The sequence below is a fragment of the Elephas maximus genome, chromosome 4 (assembly GCF_024166365.1).
Source record: "Elephas maximus indicus isolate mEleMax1 chromosome 4, mEleMax1 primary haplotype, whole genome shotgun sequence".
NCBI classification, from domain to species: Eukaryota; Metazoa; Chordata; class Mammalia; order Proboscidea; family Elephantidae; genus Elephas; species Elephas maximus.
In genome coordinates this window covers 143059789-143083502 of record NC_064822.1, presented here as the reverse complement: position 1 = coordinate 143083502, position 23714 = coordinate 143059789, and the positions used below count along the sequence as shown (strand labels likewise).

At 33.5% G+C, this 23714-nt stretch overlaps 1 protein-coding gene across 1 annotated transcript in view; it reads right to left on the bottom strand.

The window, feature by feature from the left end:
• PTPRQ (protein tyrosine phosphatase receptor type Q) overlaps positions 1-23714 on the bottom strand; it is a 253498-nt gene that overhangs the window by 146652 nt on the left and 83132 nt on the right. Inside the window, 8 exon segments of the mRNA XM_049881583.1 lie at positions 2555-2696; positions 6216-6367; positions 6750-7025; positions 7474-7572; positions 7575-7766; positions 9706-9874; positions 15064-15209; positions 15904-16064. Coding sequence (XP_049737540.1) covers positions 2555-2696; positions 6216-6367; positions 6750-7025; positions 7474-7572; positions 7575-7766; positions 9706-9874; positions 15064-15209; positions 15904-16064 — 1337 coding nt within the window.

The following is a 23714-nucleotide window of genomic DNA, read 5'->3' as shown; positions in this document are numbered from 1 at the left end:
TAACCTTAATAGGGGAGCTTTTCTTATTACAGTAAAAAGATGTTGGTAGAAGGAAAACTAGTATTTGGTCAATTCATAGATTAAAACATCAAGCAATGAAAGAAAATAACTTGCTTCCATTGTATAAAATACAGTGATTTAAAGAACTATCAAGAATCTCTGCTGTGCCTACAATTCTCTCCCCTGGCCTAAATTTATATCCTACAAATCATTCTCCCTCTGTAGGATAAAGGTGTCAGTATAAAGGACAATACTTATGAAATGTTTGAATTTAAAGAAAGGACAACTTCCGTGCTGATCAATGGCTCTGACAATTAAATATCATTAATTACTGACTTTCCTATTAAAAAAAAAAACTTAAAGCAATAGTTTCATAAAATAAGTTAAAAGAGCTAGTTAACAATTTGCCTAAGTTCAGTTCCTAAATCTAAACTTATGCTTTCGTTTTGTGAACTGAATGTTTTGTGAACACCAATTTCACTGACTCTGTAACCTCAAAACAGTGAACTAGCCAGCTGTTATAACTGTTAAGGATAGAAATTTTCTATTTGTAGCATAATTTTATTTTACTGTTATAAAAATACTTATTGGTTTGCAGAGTACTTTCTACAAGATTAGCCTTGGTTTTTACTAACCTGATACATAAATATTGTTTAAAAAATTTTTTTTTCTCTATAGATTTAACATTTTCATATACTATCAGTCATTTGAGGAAACCCTGGTGGCATAGTTGTTAAGAGCTAACCAAAAGGCTGGCAGTTTGAATCCACCAGGTGCTCCTTGGAAACCCTATGGGGCAGATCTACTTTGTCCCATATGGTCGCTATGAGTCTGAATCAACTTGACGGCAATGGGTTTGGCTTGGTTTTTTTTAATCAGTCATTTAGGGAGCCCTGGTGATGCAGTGGTTAAAATAACTGACTGCTAATGGAATGGTAGGCAGTTTTAAACCATCGGTGGCTCAGTGGGAGAAAGACGTGGCAGTCTGCTTTTGTAGATGTTTATAGCTTTGGAAACCCTGTAGGGTCTCTACGAGTATCAACTCAATGACTACAGGTTTGGTTTTGTGGTATCATTCATAGTTCCTATACTTATGTCCACCTTTGAGTAGAGGTCAGATGACTGATGGTCTAATTCAGTTTCTTCACTAATTTCCTCCGTACCTTTTCATCTAATCTGCCTGAACTATGACTCCTTCATCTATAAAATGGGATGACTGCAATTATATTTATTGATCATTTAGTGTATGTCTGACACTCTAGTAAGTGCTTGATACAGATCTTTTCTATTATTTTTCACAACTTTATAAGATGGCTACTGCCAATGTGTGCCCTTTTCAGTTAAGGATCTAGAGGCTTAGAGGAGTCTTGAGATTTTGCCAAAGTTATGAAATTACTAAGTCATGGAGCTCGGATTCAAATCAAGACACTCTGACTTTAGATCCTCCTCTTTTATCTACTAAACGTACAATTTACTTAGCCTGCCCTTATAGGCAATTTATGGGGACAAAAGCCTCAGATATTCATAGATTAATGTTAAAATGATTAACTTAGCAGTGAGTAATCTCCAGTTGGAGCCCCGGTGGCACAGTGGTTAAGAGCTTGGCTGCTAACCAAAAGGCCGGCAGTTCAAATCCACCAGCCACTCCTTGGAAACCCTATGGGACAGTTCTACTCTGTCCTATGTGGTTTCTATGAGTCGGAATCCACTCGATGGCAATGTTTCTCTTTTTCTTTTTGGTTTAATCTCCAATCTTAATTCTGAGGTTCATTAAAATAAGAGGAAGTGAATCCAAGGGTGCTGGGAGGAAGTGGCTAGGACAAGATCTTGTGTTTATTCAACAATTGTTGACCAAAAATAAGTGACGAAGCCATGCATGTCTTTAAGACCTATGTCCCAGTTGAAATAAGGAAAAGTATATTTCTAAGCTGCCACTAACTCTTTCATAAATAAAAATTATTCAGAACTCACACAAAGGCAAGATATAGTATGTGTACATGTGGATGACCTGACAGGTATTGGTATTTTAATTAATTAGATCAGGATGATTGATTAGGCTAATGGTATTTCAGAGCTTCCCTCACATGTCACAAAAGGGACTACAGGAAAGTAGAGAACTTAGGAAGTGACTAGTGTTCACACTTCTCTTTTTAAAGGAAAGTTTTGGTGTTGTCTCATAAAAATAAAAATTACCCTGTTTAGAGTGACTGCTGCATGTTCTCCCCTTTTTTTACCCAACTGTCTCTGATGGTACTAAGAGTTAAGTAATTTCCACAGACATCTAGAGGCCTACTTTGTTCAAAAATTAGTCTTTTATTACAACTTTCACAATTGGAAAGGAAAAGCCATGTGTAAATTTGTATGTGTGAATGTACATATATAATTTCAGAGAACAAGACTCAGTCTAGTCTTTAAAAAAAAGACACTGAAATTGAACTTCTCCTTGAGTGGATTATTAAATACGGATATTTTGTCACATAACCTGAGAAAGGGAAGAGGAAAGTGCTAAATATAAAAATGAAACATTTGTTGGCTCAGAAAAACTGGGTCCAACCTGATTCTTGGGTTGTGAATTTTACTACATTACTAAATTGATTGCCATTTCCAACTTTGGTAAAAGCAGATATGCTGACGGAATAGGTGCTGACTGGTTCCAGTCCAACGAGCTTGGTTTCAGTTTCAAAACCTGAAATATTCTGAAAAACAGAAAGAAATTCTTAGTTATACTGCATCATCAAAATGTTGTGATTGGAAGAAATACTTGAATACTTCTTTTTTCTATTTTTTTATATAATTTAATAAGCACATCAATTTCAAATTAAAGTGAAACCAATATTAAATATTTGTTTTACATCAGGAGGGGTGCTTAGCTTATGACTCAAGGATGAACCAGGCAACCTTTCTGTCCTGAAGAATTATAAGATTGCCCTTTTTAAAAGCTAAGGTATTTTGTTTTCAATTTGTCTTTCTTCTTGATCCTTACCTGGAATTATATACTGATTACTTCCTTAATACGTGAAAATTAAAGTCCCTAGTTTAAATCCAACTATACTTGACCATTCTCAAATTCATCTAAATTCATTTTTTTTAATACTCAGTATTAAAATTAATTTGAATGTTGAATATATTAATTTATTCAACAGACACTGTTGAATGCAGCCCGGGTGGTGCAGTGGTTAAGAGTTCAGCTGCTAACCAAAAGGTTAGCAGTTCGAATCCACCAGCAGCTCTTTGGAAACCAAAGGAGGCAATTCCACTCTGTCCTATAGGGTCACTATGAGTCAGAATAGACTCGACAGTAATGGATTTTTTGGTGTATGCTAGGTTAATAAAACAAAATCTCTGCTCCAACGGAGCTTAAATTGGGAGTTTTCCCAGACAACTCCTAAATTTCTAATTTGATACATTCTGTTCTGAAAACAATGAAAAGAGGAATAAAACAGTTCTCAAACTTGCCTGGAGAAGAATATGCTTTCTCATAGAAAATGTACCATTAAGAACAAAGTCTGTATTCAAGGATAATTGTCGTAACTGAGAGAGCAGTTAAGATTGGTCAGTTATCTTCGTAGAAAGAGAAGACAATCTTGTATGTAGCATAACCTTAGGAACATTACATTGTATCTGATGTAAAATATAAACCACTTCGGCTTATTTATTTAACACTTCAGTAGCCCAAATTTAACAAGAATACAGACTCTCATGGTATTTACAGTTAGAATCATATTTTAGAATAATCTATAGAAAGTCATTAACATCCTTTAGTAGTTTTTTATCATACTATTTCCACCCATTCTACTATCCTTTAACACTTGCTATTTATCAAGCATACTGCTAGATAACCTGGAGATTGTAAAAACATATAAGACATGGTCCCTGGCATCAAGGAATTTTTATATTAACTAGGGAACACTATAATTAATTGCTGACTAAGAAGAAATTTGACATAAAACAGATAAATTTTTATTCTGGTCAGGAAAGGCTAGTAAGCAGAGAAATTATTGAACCCAAGAGATTATAATGAAAAGTGTGCTTTTTGGGTAGTAAACAGATTTGCACAAGTGTAAGTTGTGAGAGTGAGCTATGAGTGATGAATATTTCTGAACATATTTTAAACAAACTTTTTACTAAATGAATAACTTCTTTCACCATGTCTGGTGATCAGGGTCACCAGTACACCTGGATCCTACTGATCTCACTATCTGTGGACCACAGTGGATTGACCAGGATGAAAGTTACATTTCGATTGATTCTGGGATTATTCTGTCTCCACAAACACACAGATAATTTGAAAGCATAAAGAAAAAAGAAAAAGAAATAACAGAAATGGATATTGTCAGGACATAGGAATAGATGAAAGAGAAAGGAAAACAGGATAATACACTATGAAAGAAAGCTAGTAAGTGGGAGGAAACTAGATAAAGTAAATTAGATGTTGAGAAAGAAAAAAGATGGCATGACTTTTTTTTTTAAAGACAACATTTAGAGGAATTTGGTAGAAAATAAGATTATGAAAATTGATGCAAAAAAATTTTAAAAGGAGTAATCATAAGTAGTAGATTTAAAAAAAAAAAAACTACTCTTCCTTTCTCCCCTCAAAATAAAATATCTTATGGTGTAAGGATTATGTTTTTATTACTAGTTAAATATTAATGGTACCATTTCTACTGAGAAAACAGTAAGTATGTCTAGAAATCTTAGAATATAAGTTATTCTCATACTCAGGCAATGGCACACTGTCATTTTATGCATACTGCTAATACAATGCTGGATGACTGTTTTTGTTAATTTTTAAAGCAATGTACAATAACAATAGCTAACATGTTTATCACATGCCCAGAACTGTTCTTAACGTGTTATATAGATTTTCTCTTACGATCATCACTTTTTTATGTGTGCACCTTTATAATTACCATTTTTCACTTGAAGAAACTGAGTCATAGAGCACTTAAGCAACTTTTCAAATGCAGCACAGTAAGTCTCAGAGACAGGATTTGAACCTAGCAATCTGACACCAGAGCCCCTGTTTTATCATGTCTATGTATGTGAGAGATTGCTGCTCCAGAAAGATTAGGTCACATATACACGCCACACTTGAGTAGAGTAGGCAATTATCCTAAGAATGTGATTTCTCTAAGAAAATGATTCTTTTTCCCTTTGGATATCCATTTCCTAGAGACCCATATAGACAAAGCAAATAAAAAATGGGGAAATTTTAAGATTAGACAGAGGATAAATATTAGACGGCTAGAGGCTTAGTGTCATTAATCTAATTTCACACTTCTGGGAAACAGCTTCCACATTTATGGAGTAATATTATTTGAATTCTACTCAGCCTATCAGATTTTAAACTAATATCTTGGTTTCCAGAAAGAAGTCATCATTCCTGATGACATAACCTTCATCACAGCTTTGATTTTTACTATTCATTTTGTGAGCTACACATGCTATAAAAAAGATTTACCATCAGTGATAAATTGTAACTACATATATATTGGACAAAATGTTTCCTGTATTTTTTTTTTACACTGTTCTTGCTGTAACTAAATAAGATCACTTCAGTACTTCATTTGCCTTTGGGGGGAAAAACCTTCCTTAAACAAATACTAATTAATTATATTTTGGCAATTAAATATAGAAATCATACAAGTATATTTGAGACATTTTATTACATCAGTTCTGTGGCTCTGTTTCACTGATTCTGGACCCTACAAATGGAGGACGAAAGGGGTATTATTTAGTTCCACAAACAAATTGGTGTTGAAGTAATAGAATAATGATACATATTAAAAGACCAATTAGTGTGGCATCTTACACTATGAGGGAAAATGATCCAAAGTCCAGTACGAATACTTTTTATAAAGAGGTTAAAAACTTCACTTGGTACTTCTTATAAAAATAAATGGAAGTACATTACATTTAAGATAAAAACAGGTTTTGAATAAGCCAAAAAAAAAAAAAAATTACCATATACTTTCCAGCATTAACAAAACGGTGTAACTATTTAGAAGATACAAAGTCTAAGGAAATAAGTTTATAAGTATTAGTTCACATATCTCACAAATGTGTTCTTAAATCATAAAAAGCAAAGTTTTCTTTTTAAAGATGGTTGGTCCTTGTTTAATTTAAAGCAGTCAGTTTTTTCCCCATCTGTCAAAATAGTTTAAAATCAATTTCTGAAAATTCGAAATAGACATATACTGTTATAATCAACCTACCTTATAAAATAGAGTATCAGTTTCATTTTCATGAATTTTAAAACTATATACTTTAACAATACCGCCTGGGAGAAGACTTGGACTCCATGTCAGCCATACAGAGTCTGAAGTGTAGTTGATTAAAGTCAAATTTTGAGGAGGTGCTAAAGGCACTGCAGGGAAACACATTATAAAACTTACATTCATAAAATTTTTACCATAAAATTAGCATCGTGACTGTAACTTCTTGAAGACACTAGTTAAAAAAAAGATTTACATAATGATTCCTTTTCAATTTCAGAAAGGAATATCAGAAATAATTATGTGTTTGTACTTGGAACACAGTCATTCCAAAATAGCTTTAAACAGAACACTTTGTTCTGAAGCTCCAATTAAAAAAAGAAAGGAGGAAAAAAAAAGTTCAGCAAAGTAGATGAATCTGTTACAAAAAGACAATCAAATAGTCTTTCTTCCATGCTTCATGCTGTTCCTTAAAAAGAGAGAGCAAGGGCTGCAACAATGAAATCATTTGAAGAAATATGGATGTCGGCTTACCTGACTCATCTGTGTAAAAGAAAAAGATACTGGAAGGACCGAGTCCTTTTATAGTTCTTGCAGCAGCAAAAAAACTATATAATGTAAATGGTGAAAGCTCTTCCAATATTATATAGTTATCAGAAGTAACAAAAGAATAATTTTCATTTGGTCCTTGTAATGTTAAATCATAGTTTATTACTGCACCATTTGGCTTTACTGGGGGGTCCCAGGATAACAGAACTGAGGTAGAGGAAAGGTTTTTAAAAGTGTTGATTATTGGTGAAGTTTCTGGGACTATAAAAGAAAGAGAGAATATTAAATGAAACAAAAGTGAATTAGCATTAAAAAAAGAAGAGGCTTCAATAATAAATGGATTTAATTTTATTATTAATTATTTTAATTTTAAAAAATGTATATAACAGCCTATTATGTTTGTTAAAACACTAATTAACTGATATTGGCACTCAACACACAAAAAAACCATTGCCATCGAGTCAATTCTGACTCATAGCGACCCTATAGGACAGAGTAGAACTGCCCCATAGAGTTTCCAAGGAGTGCCTGGTGGATTTGAACTGCTGACCTTTGGTTAGCAGCCACAGCTCTTAACCATTATGCCACCAGTGTTTCTGATAATGGCACAAGCTATATAATTTCAAGAATAATGTTTTCTATCCAAAAGCAATATAATTTAAGAGAGGAGAACAATCTGCTTAATAGGCAATAAAAGGGTCTAGCCTACCATCTTCTTCAGTTTTGATGTGTTGCTGGGCAGTATAGGTATCAGAGAATCCCTTTTCTATTGATGGAGTGATTTTTAATATGTAATCAGTGTATTTTCCAGATTATCAAAATATACGCTTCTCTCATACGTAACTAGAGGTGATCTCATGTGACGAGGAGCCTGCTGCGTTAAACTCAGTGAAACATAGTAGAAGACTAGACCATTAGGTTGAGATGGTGGGACCCAGCTTACATATATTGCAGTTGACGAAATGGACTCATAGGTCAGGTTTCCAACAAGCCCTTCAGGTACTATGATAGGTAACGTGCAAAATATAAAATATTAACAGTTACCTTAAATAAAATTTAAGTAAATTCACAAACTGAGGACACTTTTTTGAAATGGCATCTATTACAGCATTGGCTTTTACATTATTTAAATGCAGATGTGGTAAACATCACCTGTTATAAAGTATCTTTTAAATAATTATTTTTAAAATCATTTAAATTAAACCTTGTGATTTTTAATATGTGTTAGAATTATGTGTGTGTGTGTATGTATGGGTGTGTGTATGCATGTGTGTGTGTATTCACATATTTAAATACTTTGATAGCTTAGGTTATTTAAACATTAATTTTAGTTTCTTTCTCCTAATGATTATCCTTACTGTACGTAAGAGGAAACTGAGGCTAGGGGCTATTAAGTGACTTGTCCAAGGTCATGTTGCTAGTAAGAGGAAGAGTTAATACTGAGTTAGCTTTTCTGATATGAACTCCCAAGGTCTCTTCACTCACCGTACCGCCAAGGCACATTTGTGTATGAAGAAGTTGCCCTAAAAAAAAAAAATTTTTTTTTTTGCCCTACTTACCAAAATTCTAATTTTCAGGTATCAGTGGTATTCACATCAGACTATCTTTATTAATACAAATTTGACATCACACTTGGAACAGTGGATAGTAAGTGCTTATTATTTTGGAGACTATAATTATATGGTGGCGTAGTGGTTAAGTGCTACAGCTGCTAACCAAAAAGCCAGCAGATTGAATCCACCAGGCACTGCTTGGAAACTCTACGGGGCAGTTCTACTCTGTCCTATAGGGCCACTATGAGTCGGAACAGACTTGATGGCAACAGGTTTGGCTTTTTAACAGGTTTGGCTTTTTGTTTTTTTTATAATTATATGTGACAGAAATTTATTAAAAAAAATTTAATTTTTTAAATTTTTTTTTATTTATAGGTTGGTGAAAATCTTGGGAGAGATCTGCATTTAATGAATGATGGAAATAATATTGTCTTCATATTACTGTAATTATAGTTTTTTGCATTTTTAACATTTTTGCTAAAGACCCTGAAAAACATATTTCCTCATATTTTATTCTGTTTTAAAATTTTTATATTGATAAATTTGTTAACTGTTTAAAACACTATTCCAACAACAAGGACAGGACTTATTTTCTAAGTTTATGGTATCTGCCAATTCATAACCTTCAGAAAATAAACATGGAGTTTTACTCTCAGGAGAATTTTTGGTCAATACCAATTCTCAAAAAGAAACTAACATCTAAAAAGTAAACAAGTGAATGGACAATGCAAACAACCACGAAAATAAAGAAATAAAAATAAAAAATAAAGAGGCAATGATCCAGGTAACACTGTATTTTCAAAGCTGAAACATAAAAAATATCAATTGCTTCCAGCATTATGGCTTTCTGAATACTCAGCATAGACAGGATACTGCAGAGAGAGCATTCAAGAAACTTCTGGGATAAAAAAATATATATACAAGCTAGACACATAAGTGAACACATAAGAACAAAGATGCTGCAGAGAGTTCTGTGTGGACTCAAACACTGAAAAGAGAATAAGTTGTTAGAAGAAAAAAACAGTAATTCCTAAAACAAATAGTATATTAAATATTGGAAAATTCATGCCTGTCTTTAGCAGTATTTTTCATGCCCATAGCCGGATGACTGTGACACTTTTCAAAGCAATAAAAGCAACAGAATTTTTATGAATGAATGGTAGTAGTTTTCATAACTAGAAGAGGCTGTTATAATAATAGTTGTACAAAAAAAAAAGTTGTACAGCTATATTAAATACATGTTTCAAACTTTTATAGCATATAATTAAACATGCCTAAATAAAACATAGATTTCATTACAATATATACAATTAGGAAAGATTGCTTTAATGATTATAAAGTTTTAAAATGCTCTATTAAAGATTAATAAATGCTTTTCATTTACATACTGTCTTGATCTGTGTACACTTGAACTATGTCACTGCTTTTGTTCCCATTTCCAACTGAAGTACTTGCTGTTACCCAAAATGTATAGTAGCTGAATATTGCCAGTTTATCTATTATTGCAGATACGGTCATTTTGTCAAAGTCATTGGTTACTTCATGGAGTGTAAAATTCTGAAAAATAAACATCATTTTCATAGTTTAGGATCTTTTTTTTTTTTTAGTATATGTGAACATTTCAAAATAAGTATTATTATCCATGAATTGGTTGTCTCACTATTTTAACATGTTAAGTTTTGAGAAAACCCAATACAGAACATTTTTATTACAATAATAAAACTAGAAATGTGTTAGTATTAAAAAAAAAAAAAAAAAGGAATAACACAGGGAACCCAGGGTGAAAAGGAGGAGCATGCTGTCACATTGTGGGGACTGTAGCCAATGTCACAAAACAATATATATATAAATTTTTGAATAAGAAATGAGTTTGCGCTGTGAACTTTCAACTAAAGTACACTGAAATTTTTTTTAAAAAGTTAAAAAAGGAATAGATGGTAGCAGTTCTTATTACAAAAAGGAATAAATGGTAGCAGTTTTTATTACAAATGGTAGCACTTTCATTACATTGCAAAGAATAAAAAAACTCTCAGCTAAGTAGTGGAGAAGGTCAGGTTGCAAACAGGAAGTGCTACAACTGCATTGGTCAGTGCCAGTTTTCCTTACGAAATATTCAAGTATTTTTCAAAACACTGAATGTATATTTTTAAACATGTTTGGTAGAAATATTTAATGTTTAACTTTTTCTTCCTGTTAATAACGAAGGAATTATAAAAGTGTTTGCCCCTTTCTATGAACTAAAATTGACATTATTAATCTTTAGAGGGTCCTCTTTTTCTAATACCGTGGGGAGCAGTGGGGAGGCAGTTTTGATGCACTTTCTGATGGGCAGAGTGGGAAAAATTTACAAATACTCTTGCCTGACTTCTAGTTATATTTACTCCACAGCATTTTCTGAAGTATTTATTCGAGCATTTTCTTCTTCACCAAATTTTTAAAATGAACAGATAGACAAACAACATCAATTCCAAAATAAATAAGAAAGACTTTTTAAAAACAAAAGTACAGAGAGAGTAAAACTGTCAGAGGTTACCAGGGGCTAGGTGGGGGAGGGAGGGTGAATAGGCAGAGCACAGGGCATTTTTAGGGCAATGAAACTATTCTGTGGGATACCCTAATGACAGACACATGACATTCTCCATCTGTCAAAACTCATAAGGCTGTACAACCCAAAGAGAGAAACCTAATGTAAACTATGGACTTTATTTAATTGTATGGATCAGTGTTGGTTCATCAATTGTAACAAACGTACCACAGGAATGCAAAATGTTGACCACAGAAGAAACGGTGTGCAAAAGGGAGGGGGGTGTGGGAGTTGTCTGTACTTCATGCACAACTTTCCTGTAAACCTAAAACTGCGCTAAACAGTAAAGTGTATATTTAAAAAAGTAGGCAATTAGTATGAATAATTTACGATACTACCCATCTACACTGAGAAATCTGAAGCATTCCCATCCACACAAAGCCTTTGGAGTGCTACTGACTGGTGTTTAAGTTCTGGCCTTGTAACATGGATAAATCATCTAATCTCACAGCTTCTCTTCAGTTTTAAAATGGAAATGATCATCTCACTTCACAGAGGCGTTTTGAGTATTTAGATGAGATAAAGTACATAAAACAATTAGTATCATGTCAGGCACAGAGTAAAGAATCAATAAGTGATAGTTTCATTTAAATGAGTACCATACGATAATCAATTTGACTAAAATTTATGGCCAGGATAGTTTTGCAATGCATCAACAAACTAAATTCAGCAGTTTTTTTTTTTTTTTTTCTTTGCAGTTTTTTTGTGGCCAGTATCTGGGAAAAGAAGAATGGGTATAAAGTATAATAATAAAAGGCTCATTTCAATTTTCTCATGACTTATTTAGGAACGGGCATATTAAAACAAAATAACAATCTCATACAAAATATGATCCATGAACTTTAATACTTTTCAGCACATGGAATAACCGGTTTATAAACAGAAAACAAAACAAAACAAAACCTGTTACTGTCCATTCGATTCTGACTCATAGCGACCCTATAGGACACAGTAGAACTGCCCCATACGGTTTCCAAGAAATGCCTGGTGGATTTGAACTGCTGACCTGTTGGTTAGCAGCCATAGCTCTAACCACTACACCACCAGGGTTTCCTATTTATATACAGCAGTATTTAAAGTTTTAATGTATCTTTTTGGAGTATATTTTAATTTTCCATTCTTTTAGAATTTATTTTGCTTACCCATGGGCTTAATGACTATTAAGTAACAATTTACATTGAATCACCCAGAAGTTATTCCTGCTGAGTGTGTGATTTAGTACGCATAGATATGTAACAAATATAACATATCCAATCAATTATCTGGGTGATTATTCCATTCATCTTTTTTTTTTTTTTTTTGGTGGGGGGATGTCTTTTGACTCAAATTATTTAAGAATTTCTCCTTTGTATGATTAAATATAGTCAGAAAGTATTTAGTAAAACCTTTCAAAATTGATCGGTCTCTAAATACTCATCTAATACCTTTTACATATAAGATACAGCTCTAGCCAATTTGAGAAGACATGACGTAGTGGGTGAAAATTAAAAGGGAGGAGAGCTGACATGCTATACAGAACACGACATGGAACAACTGAAGGAAGAACAAGGTGTACGGCTAAGTGGTAGTAGAGAGACGAAATTCCCCAAGGTATGAAGAGGAAACGATCACTTCAGTATAAACTCAGGTGTTTCAAAACTATAACTAAGTACCAAAAACAACATTGGTCTATTATAATAACTTCATATCCTTTGGATTAAAATATTTATTGAGCATTAAACCTATCTATGATAACAGTCGAGTCCCTTGGTGGTGAAGACGTTTAATGTGGTGCTAACCAAAAGGTTGGAAGTTTGAATCCACTCACAGACACTTCAGTAGAAAGGCCTGGAGGTCTACGTCTGAAAAATTAGCCATTAAAAACCCTATGGAGCACAACTCTACTCTGCCACACAAGGGGTCACCATGAGTCAGGGTTAACTCAAAAGCAACTGGTATAATTACAGTACAGGGGACTTCAGAGAATGAAAAGATAATTGGCACAAAACCGTTTTCTTCAAGGTGTTTCATAAGGGAGCTAAGACAAGCAGCAGATACCCGGAACAGGAAGCAGAGTAGCATGTGCCATGACTGGGGTATTCTATAAAGGTCTGCAGGAAGAAGGAAGAGAAGGAGCGAGAAAAAAAAGCTATACACCTTTCCATCAAATAATTTTCACTTTGAAGAATTTTCTCGATACTGCCAATTCAAAATAGAAAATTAGGTAGTGGAGAGATTGATGCTATTTTTACCTTTAACTTTAGGAGTACATTGAAGCATGGCTGCACTTCAAGCAATACGAGACTATGTTTCTGAAACGTACTAACATCATCAGCCTGTGCCCTCTTGCAGCTGTCACACTTAAAAGCATTCCTCAAATTATTTAATAAACTATAATATTTTCTAACACAGATGAATTGCAAAGGGCATCATATTATACACCCAGGCTTGAATAAGCTCATATGATCCTGCTGAAACCATAGTCAGATGCTTAACACTTGAATATTTAGATGTGGACAAAAAGGAACACAACAGGCTTATGTACAACCATAAAGTAAATTGAACAGAGGCAAAATCATTGCTAAATTCAGAACTACTGAAACCACTTTGCGATGTTCTTTGTTAAATCCAGGAAGGACGGGAAAGCTGCAATTCGAGTGGTTTCTATGGCATAATGACCCATCGTTAAATTTGTAAACAGCCTTGCAGTGAAAAACACATTGCATCACTAATTCCCATTTCTCTTCCCCAAACAGAGCAGAACAAAAAGGAACAGTAATAAACTGCTTTGTGTACAGAGGAGAAGAAAGCTTTCTCCTTCTGCTCTTAAGGCATTTGTTAAAAAATATCTGCATCTGTAACTACATGTCTTTTATACAGTAATTTTCTTTCTGGCACAAAGTTTTAGTCACACTTATACAACCCCATTCGCAAAGGGCTTATAGCAAAATGTAAAAACTGTACCAATCTCCAGGCTTTCTTTTACTCTGTGCTGAATTAGATCTGAGAGAGCTTACAAAGTTCTATCCTGACTCTATTCGTTAGCCTGCACAACAACTGCAGTAAAGCAAGTGATGCTTTTGTCCCAGAATTGTTGCACACGAGCACTAACTCCAGAGGCTAAAGCAAGGTTGACCTTGATAAGCAGGATTAAAAACCAAAAAACCAAGCCGAATGCCATCAAGTCGATTCCGACTCATAACGACCCCATCGGGTTTCCAAGGCTGTAAATCTCTATGGAAGCAGATTGATTGCCACATCTTTCTTAGCCATTCATGATTGGCAAGAATTATCTTTATTCCCCTTCTACATAAAAAAGTACAAAGAAAACAAAAATGGCCACAGTCACAGTCAACATGCAGTCAATAATTTCTACCAGTAAGGTACATATGCTGTAAATTTTAGTATTGCGTCCCATTCCTGATCTAATCAAAACCACTCTAAATTTCTCCTTTTAATATATTGGCATTCATGAGACACTTAGTTTGGAGGAATAAAAGAGTTCTGTTGAAAATAATGAAAATATGTCTACAAATGAAATGCATTTTTGCCACTTTCATAATCATTATTCACATACCAGAAAGGGTCCACCTGCAAACTGCGAGCCTAGAACCTGCACACCACAAATAGCCACATTCCTAGTGATTTTCATTTCATCCAATACTCAGTAATGATAATAAGAACCCTCATGGTAACAACTGAAAACATTGTTTTAAATTGAATAAAAACACTCGAACACACCCAAACATTAAAACTATTTAAATTGTATAAAAACAAAAGAAAAAAAATAGCTGACAAATAAATTTGAGGATAAATGAAACCAACAAATCTTCAGAGAATACTCCATGAAGAAAGTGGAGTTGAGGGCTATCTTTAAATACATACTTTCAAAGAAGTGGCAGCTTCTTTGCTATTAACACATCTTGAAACTGATAAATAAATGTGTACGCATGTGCGCATGTGTGTATGTGTATAAAGGGAAAGACTGATTAAAATTTATCAGAAATTTCTTCCGCACAAAATTTCTATGTAAATGGAAGTTTTATAAAACATATATCTGTTCATAATTATCAATATAAGGCAATCTATTTCTTCTATAATACTAAGTGTGTATTATGGTCAACAAAAATAAAAGATCTAAATAAATACAGTAATAAAAACTAGAAGAAAACTCATGTCTTACCTGCACGAAAGTACCTGAAGTATTTCTGTAATAAACAGAGTAATATTGTATAATTCCATTAGGTTTTGAAGGAGGCGTCCAAAAAAGAATTACTGATGAAGAACTGAGATTTGCGTAATGAACGTCTTTGGGAGGATCACTTGGTGCTATAATACAAGCAATTTAACAAAGAAAATGTACTTGTGCCATCAAGTAAAGTTTCTGTTATGAATGTCTTGAATTTTACTGCTTTTGATAAATCAAAGTGATGAGAATTATTTTTTAAAAAAACTTAAATTAGGAATAACATTTCATTGGAGATCAGAAATGAAATCCATAAATCTCATGGGGCCATTCCTCTAACACCCTACCATAGCTGTATGCAAGCAGAGAATAGGTAGATTTCTTACCCATAAAACACTATCCCAACTGTAAAACAGTCCCACTTCCCTGTATCTGAAAACAATAGTATAACAAGTTTCCAATATAGAATGCATAACATGAAATAATAGGGGGCAAAGGCAAACAGATCCGGCCTTCATGCATTTTATTTTGTTTCATTTAATAGACACTGTACTTACTATGTGTCAAATTCTACCCTGAGTGCATTTACAAGTATAAACTTATTTAATTGTTGCAAGAATTCTGGGAAGTCGATCTGATATTGTTGCATATTAGAGATGGAAAATGAAGGCACAGAGAAATTAACTTTCACTGCATCTACAGTTAGTAAGTGATTAAACTGCATTTTCATCCATTATCAGGTTTTAGCAACAGTTAGTAATATTATATTTTGATATTTAATACTGTTTCTGAGAAAATTATTCTTTTATTTAGCTTACATCCATTAAAAAAACTCACCTCCCTCAGGTGTTTGAAAGTTAATAATATTGCTTCTCATTTTCCCATCACCGAATCTGGTGCTGGCTGTTACATAGGTGGTATATTCAACATGATAGTCCAAATCGGAAAACTCTAACGATGTTTCAGTTATATTCACAGTTTTTAGTGTTGATCTATCCCTGAGAAAAATAAATATTACTTGCAGAATTGACTTTTTTATAATAAATTAGAAGTTGGTACATACATTCTGGAGCCCTGGTGGTGTAGTGGTTAAGAGTTCAGGCTGCCAACCAAAAGGTCGGCAATTTGAATCCACCAGCTTCTCCTTTGAGCACAAGTACATTAAAAAACAAATGACATTTATGCACAGAAATTTATTAATCTAGACCAAAAGGATAAAGATGGCACTTATCCTGAAATACGGAAAATAATGAACTTTAAAACGCTTCAATAATTGAACTTCTTTTGCTTCCAAGTATATTCAGTAATTCAACCAAATGATAATAAGATGTTATTAGAGTTTGCTTGAACCAATTTTAATGGATATCTGGAAGTACTATTACTCTTTAATTACTAACATTCCTTTGCATACAAATATTTTAGTAGCTAAAATATATTTTTTTTAATGTTGGCAAAATCTTGTTTAAACTATTAATTTATCAAGTAATCCCATTTGTCATATATTGTACAGAAGTACCATTTTCTTTGGATCAATCCAAATAAATAAATAAGCAAATAACTGAACAGTAAAACTGAACAGTAGCATCTAAAAAGTGAGCTTGTGTCTGTACCTTTATCATTTAAAAAAAAAGAGAGCAAAAACAATGTGTGTAACATATGCAATAAAGAAAAGTAGAGCTTGCATCTCTCATTCAATATAAATCTCAAAAGTATTCAAAATATCACTCCAGAAAAAAAAAATGTTTAAGTAAAATAAATATTGGCTCAAAACTCTCAAAGTACCAAAACCTCAGGAAGGGAAAAAAATTGTAAAGAACAAAATGTTAAGAAATAAGCACTATAATCATTTTATTTCTATTATTTTAATTCAGTTTCCATAGTTTTGAATTGGCATAGCTTAGAATCTGAAAGAATAAACATCCATATAAGTGCTAAAAGCTGCATTAAAAAATTAACATCTTAAGAGCAATAAAATCAATTATTAAAGATTTTAGATAATGGAATATCATGTATCACAGAAAAAGGTGTATCTCTTAGGCAATCTTTTTTTCCTTTTATTTAGAAAAATAAGGCATTCAAATAGTAAGCAGATATTCCCTCTGTATAGAAAATGCTCTCTGTGCCACAGAAATATGTAATCCTTGAATACTTAAGAGGCATAATAGATTTTAAGTGAATTAAAGGTATTTTTACAGAGGTACATTTTAGCTATGGTTTTACCATTACGGAATTATCAGTCCACTCCAAATACAAGTATTGTTATCTGAAAAATAGTTGCAAAGCTTACCATAATGAAAAAAATATGGATTCAGAGTAGGTGATTAGAGACAAGTTAAATTAGCCAGGCTATTAAGCATTTTGAAACAGTTGAATTGGACATCCTCTTTCAGAAGAAGGAAGAACTTTCTTTGACTTCACTGAGATGATAGGAGATGGGCTTTTATAATTCTTAAAACCAGGTACCTTATCATAGAAACTTTACCCAATTCCATACTCCTTTCATTGCTGACAAAACATCAGAATAGTACAGAATAGCTAATCCAAGTCAGAACTCCAAAGCTATAAAATTAGCTAAAATAATCTAATAACATTACATGTATTTTAAAAATACTTTTCAAGCGCATTTTCCAATGTTATCTGTTATCCTACATCACTACCTTCTTGCCCTGATCTTCACAGTAAAATACTGCAAATGAAAATTTGCCTACAGTAAGAAAAACCCAGGTTATACTACATAGATAATGTAGAAACACACCAATTACTGGAAAGAAACAGGACAAAAATAAATTTTGTCTCAAGAATCTGGATATTTCAGTAAAAAGAAAGCTATCTTCATAAATTATCTGAATAAGAAACTCAATAATCCACTTCGGTTAGCATGTATAGTTAGTGTTTCTACATCTCCCCTGGTTTGCCTTCAGAGACAAAATAGTGCTAAAATATTTGCCATATGCTAATGTGCTTTTTCTGTTTGGGTTTGTTTGTTTTTTCTTTTCAAGTTTAGGACCGTGGCCAATATTTTAATGACTGATGTAGGAAAGTAAACTTCAGTTGAAATAGTTCAGAATGTATACTGAATACACCAAACACCAAAACCAAACCTGTTGCCATCGAGTCAATTTCGACTCACAGCGAGCCTGCCAAAAGAACAAACAAATCTGTCTTGGAAGAATACAGTCAGAATGTTCCTAAGGAACAAGGATGGTGAGACTACATCTCATATACTTGGACATGTTATCAAGAGGGATCAGTCCCTGGAGAAGCACATCATGCTTGGTAGAGGGTCAGAAAAAAAGGGAAAGGCCCTTAAGGAGATGGACCGACATAATGGCTGCAACAATGGGCTCAAGCATAACAACAACTGTGAGGATGGTAGAGGACCGGGCAGTGTTTCGTTCTGTCGTAGCTTGGGTCACTACGAGTTGGAACTGACTCGACAGCATCTAACAACAACAAGAGGTGGATTGTCATAAAACTGAGAACTGAGAGAGAGTCAACAGGGAGAGAAGGGATGCCGTGTTACTAAGGATGTGGGTCACTCTTTCTTGCTTTTTAGTTGCAGTTGCCAGGTTAGAGGTAACACACATAAACCTCTGGGCTGAGGCATGAGCTCTCTGTTCTCCAAGGAGTGATCTCAGTGATCAATCCTGCAGTTTAGAGAGTTCACTCTCTCCAACATGTGATAAACCTAACTTTGACACCACTGCAATGAGTTGCTGCAAAGAGTTGTTATTCTTGGTTTTAGCTTGCTTTGCTTTAAAACCCTTGTTTTGTTATAGGGATTATTAGTTTTAAAATATAATAGAATTCTTATGTGTTTTTCCATTATAGTGTTTTATTTTCATTTATAAAGATATATTCTTTTGAAACTTGATTTTTTTTTAACCACATTACATTTTTTTTTTGTATCAACATAATTTGGATATATCCTAGCTATTCAATCATTCTTCTATGAATTAATATGTAGGTTGTTCTTTTCTTTTTCTTTAAGCTATTACTTTAAGCTTTTATTTTTCTTATCTCTAACACTGACATAGTAAGCATCCTTATATAAAAATCTTTTTATATTGGTATTGTTTATATCTGTTCGTTAAATTCCCAGTAGTGTGACTGTTCAGTAAAACGGTTTGAACTTTTTTATTTTAATGATTCTTGTTCCGAAATGATTATTATAATTTAAAGTCATGCTAATAGTGTATGAGATTGCCTATTTCCCCCAATTCCCACTACTAGTGGATATTATTAATCTTCTTAATTTCTGCAAGCCTAATTGACCCAAAATATCTCATTGTAATTTGCACTTCCTTGACCATGAGTGAGACTGGATGTCTTCTCATACGGTTATCGGGCATTTGCAGTTCTTTTCTAAAAAATAACTCATTCAGACATTTGCTTTTTCACCTTTTATTTTAATCTTCTAAATGAAGAACAGAATATGTTAGAGTTAGGGACGCACTGTTCTTGTAGATCATGTTCCAAAACAAAGAAAGATATCTTTCCAACTCCTCTCAATTTAGAGACGATTTATACACAATTGGAAACCCTGGTGGCATGGTGGTTAAGTGTTACAACTGCTAACCGAAGGGCTGGCAGTTTGAATCCGCCAGGCGCTCCTCGGAAGCTCTATGGGGCAGTTCTACTGTGTCCTATAAGGTCGCTATGAGTCGGAATCGACTCGACAGCACTGGGTTTGGGTTTGGTTTGTTTTTTTATATACACAATTAATTTCTAATTAATTGCAACAAAATTTATTCAGCATTTGTGTGAGGTACTATGTTAGACATAGACATGAGTAAGACACAGCCCCTGTCCTCAAAATAGAAAGCAAATAATTCTAAAAGAATTCACTAATAACGATGTGCTCTCCTTAAGGACAAGGGCGTTTTTCCACAGTAGCTAAAATCAAAAAAAATATGAGCAAAAAAATTGGTAGTAACCAAAGCGTAGGAAAGGAGAATAAGGAATGTCCCCTCAAAGATGCAGGAAATCATTCACTAGCAAGTTGGTGTGTAAGGTTTAAGAGTAGAATAGGGGGTTACATGAAGTAGGGAGAGGAAGAGAAGAGGCCTACCTGACAAAGCAGGTCTAACTCTTAGATATTCAAAGCCATAAACTGTGGTGAAACAGAAGGAATAGAAATGCCACACAACACTTAATCTTTAATATATATAACTTTTCAACATTAAACTTCCCAATCAGTGCAAATTTTCAAACTGAGAAAAAACCTGAGGGGAGTCCATGACACAACCATTTTACAGATTTAATTCTAGAAACCTATTAGAACATTCTAAAAGCTTTCTTTTTTTTTTTTTTTAATTTGGGAAATCAAAATAGAGTTCCTTTTACATTATTCAAAATAAATATAAGATGAAGTTTCTCTTTCTCTCTTAACTCATTGATATCACCAAGTAAATGGCATGGGTTAGGATTAACGGTGTCATGAAGAGGAAGTTATTTCCTAGTTAATTTAACTTTTTTTTTTTTCAAAAAACAGACCACATCTTGATAAGTAGGGCATTAGAGGAATTCCAGAGCATAGGGAGAGGAGAGCATAATCACCCATAAAGGAATCTTGACTACCAAAAAACACCTAGGAAAACTGAAACAAATTTGGACACTTTCCTTGGTATAAATTTGAATGATTTTCTAGAAAAGGTCTGAGATACTTCTAAAGGTTACGGTCTTAAATCTAATCATCATCACTTGGTATTTTGTTCCATGTGGGTAATCTAACCTGATGACACATCTATTCATGTCTGTCACTAATGATTTTTTTTCTAAAACTTAAATCTGATGATGTCTACATATTTTAGAGCAATCGTTTACCTCACTAAGAACATCAACATCCATTAACTTAACAGACTGTTTATCATGTCACTTCTTTCTAGTATGAATCATTGGTATGCAGTAATTTTCCCACTATAAGAAAACTGTTCTTCTATGTTACATCTTAATCTAGAATAATTATTCTCCACAGTTTGGTAGTATGAGTAAATCAGCAATCAAGTATTAAACAGCCCCAAACTAGCAAGGTGTAAAATGTTCACATTTTATGATCCTAAAGCTCTCCTAGAAACTCACAAAGAAGGGTGTTCGTTTGCTGTTATTGTTGTTCTCATTGTCATCATTTGGCTTGGTTTGTTTTAGTTTATTTTGTTCCTTTTTCTTTTAGCAGAAAAGACATTTATAGTATTAGAGAAACAAGGCATTAAAGTGAATGAGGTTGAAACTGAGGAAGAATACGTTTATAAACCATGGCTTGGAGCAGACGCAAGAAATCAGAGTCCAGAAGATAGGAGGACAGGAGAAGGGATTGTGCTTGAGCTGGAGGAGAGATATTTCTTCCCTTGAAAATGGACACAAAGTTTAAGAATGTAAATGATTTGGTAGGTCTGGAAGAAGAAAGTTGAGATAGTTCAAACCTGGTCACCTCAATTTTCAGAATAAGGTGGAAGCTCAGCTTGTCTGCTCTGAATAAAGTGTATGGGGATTTAGTAAAAGGCTTGAGGACAGGAAAGCTGATTTGGGATAATTTCTAAGGACAAAACGAGAGGGAATTCACCAAGAACAAGTAAAATAAATGCCTGCAGATGCTCAAAATTCAGTGAAGTTAGTAAAAGCAAGGACTTTTAGTGCACAATATAGTCTTTCTTTATTCCAACAAATATTTAGAGTCTAAAATATATAGGACATGGGACAAGAGATATCATTGCTGATGTCAGATGGATTCTGGCTGAAAGCAGAAAATACCAGTAAGATGTTTACCTGCATTTTATTGACTATGCAAAGTCATTTGACTGTGTAGATAATAAAAAATTATGGATAATGTTGTAAAGAATGGAAATACCAAAACATTTAATTGTGCTCATGAGGAACCTGTACGTAGATCAAGAGCAGTTGTTTGAAAAGACCAAGGGGATACTGTGTGGTTTAAAGTCAGATAAGGCGTGTGTCAGGGTTGTATCATGTCACCATACTTATTCAATCTGCATACTGAGCAAATAATCCAAGAAGCTGGACTATGTGAAGTAAAATGCAGCATTAGGATTGGAGGAAGACTCATTAACAATCTGTGATATGCAGATGACAGAACCTTGCTTGCTGAAAGTGAAGAGGACTTGAATCAAAGTCCTCAGTCTTAAATCAAAGACCACAGCCTTTAGTATGGATTACTCTGCAACATAAAGAAAACAAAAATCTTCACAACAGGACCAATAAGCAACATGAAGAAAATATTGAAGTTGTCAAGGATTTCATTTCACTTGGATCCACAATCAACATCCATTAAAGCAGCAGTCATACGACATATTGCATTGGGCAAAAATGCTGCAGAAGACCGCTTGAAAGTGTTAAAAAGTAAAGATGTCACTTTGAGGACTAAAGTGAGTCTGACCCAAGCCATGGTATTTTCAATCATCTTATATGCTTATGAAAGCTGGACAATGAATAAGGAACACTGAAAAAGAATTAATAGCTTTGGATTATAGTGCTGCTGAAGAATATTGAATATACCATGGACTGCCAGAAGAAGGAACAAATCTGTCTCAGAAGAAGTACAGCCAGAATGCTCCTTAGAAGTAAGGACAGTGAGACTTTGTCTCACATAATTTGTACATGTTATCAGGAGGGACTAGTCCCTGGAGAAGGACATCATGCTTGGTAAAGTAAAGGGTCAGCAAAAAAGAGGAAGACCCTCAATGAGACAGACTGACACAGTGGCTGCAACGATGGGCTCAAGCATAACAATGATTGCGATGATGGCACAGAACTGCGCAGTGTTTCATTCTGTTATACACAGGTTGGATATGAGTCAGGACCGGCTCAGCAGCATCTAACAAAAACAACAACAATGCTCTGTGATGGGATATAATGATGAAAAAGATTCAGTCTCTGGCTCCAAGGAGTTTACATTCATAGGGTTTAGAAATCTAGATAAAAGGATTAAGAAAATACACCGTGGGATTAATACAGATTTATTAAACATCCATTCTTTTCTTTAAAGTTTATAAACTATTCAGATTTTCTATTCCTTTTTAGTCAGTTTGTAAATTATATCTTATTAAGAGTTTCACTCAAATTTCTAAGTTTATTTTCATAAATTTCTACAAAAATATCCTCTTTTAATTTTTCAGTATTTATAATGTCTCTTTTTTTATTCCCAAAATTAATTTATATGTCTTCTCCTTATTCCTGGATCAATCTTCCCAGTGTCTGTATAATTTTACTTTTTTAATTACTTATTAGCTTTACTTTTACCTCTTATTTTTTTTAATTTTATAAGTTTTTACAAGTATAGGAATTATAAATTATTAATGATAATAATAAAATGGATAATTGATAATTATTAATCTTTTCTTCTCTACCTGCTGGAAAGTTTATTCACCCATGTACAAACAGATAACAAGGTATAATGTTTGATATTTTAAAACATAATGAATTAAACATTGGAGCACAATTTTTAGTTATAGAAGAGTCCATTTTAGTGAACAATAACAACAGTGAAGTAAATAACTTTGGACTAAATGTAATTGTGCTCAAATAAATAGAAGATTGATGATTACTTGACAGAGTTTAGATAGAGCAAATCTTTCTCAAAATATTTTTCTCCTGGGAAATTAAGAAGGCTATGTTTTATAAGTACAATCATA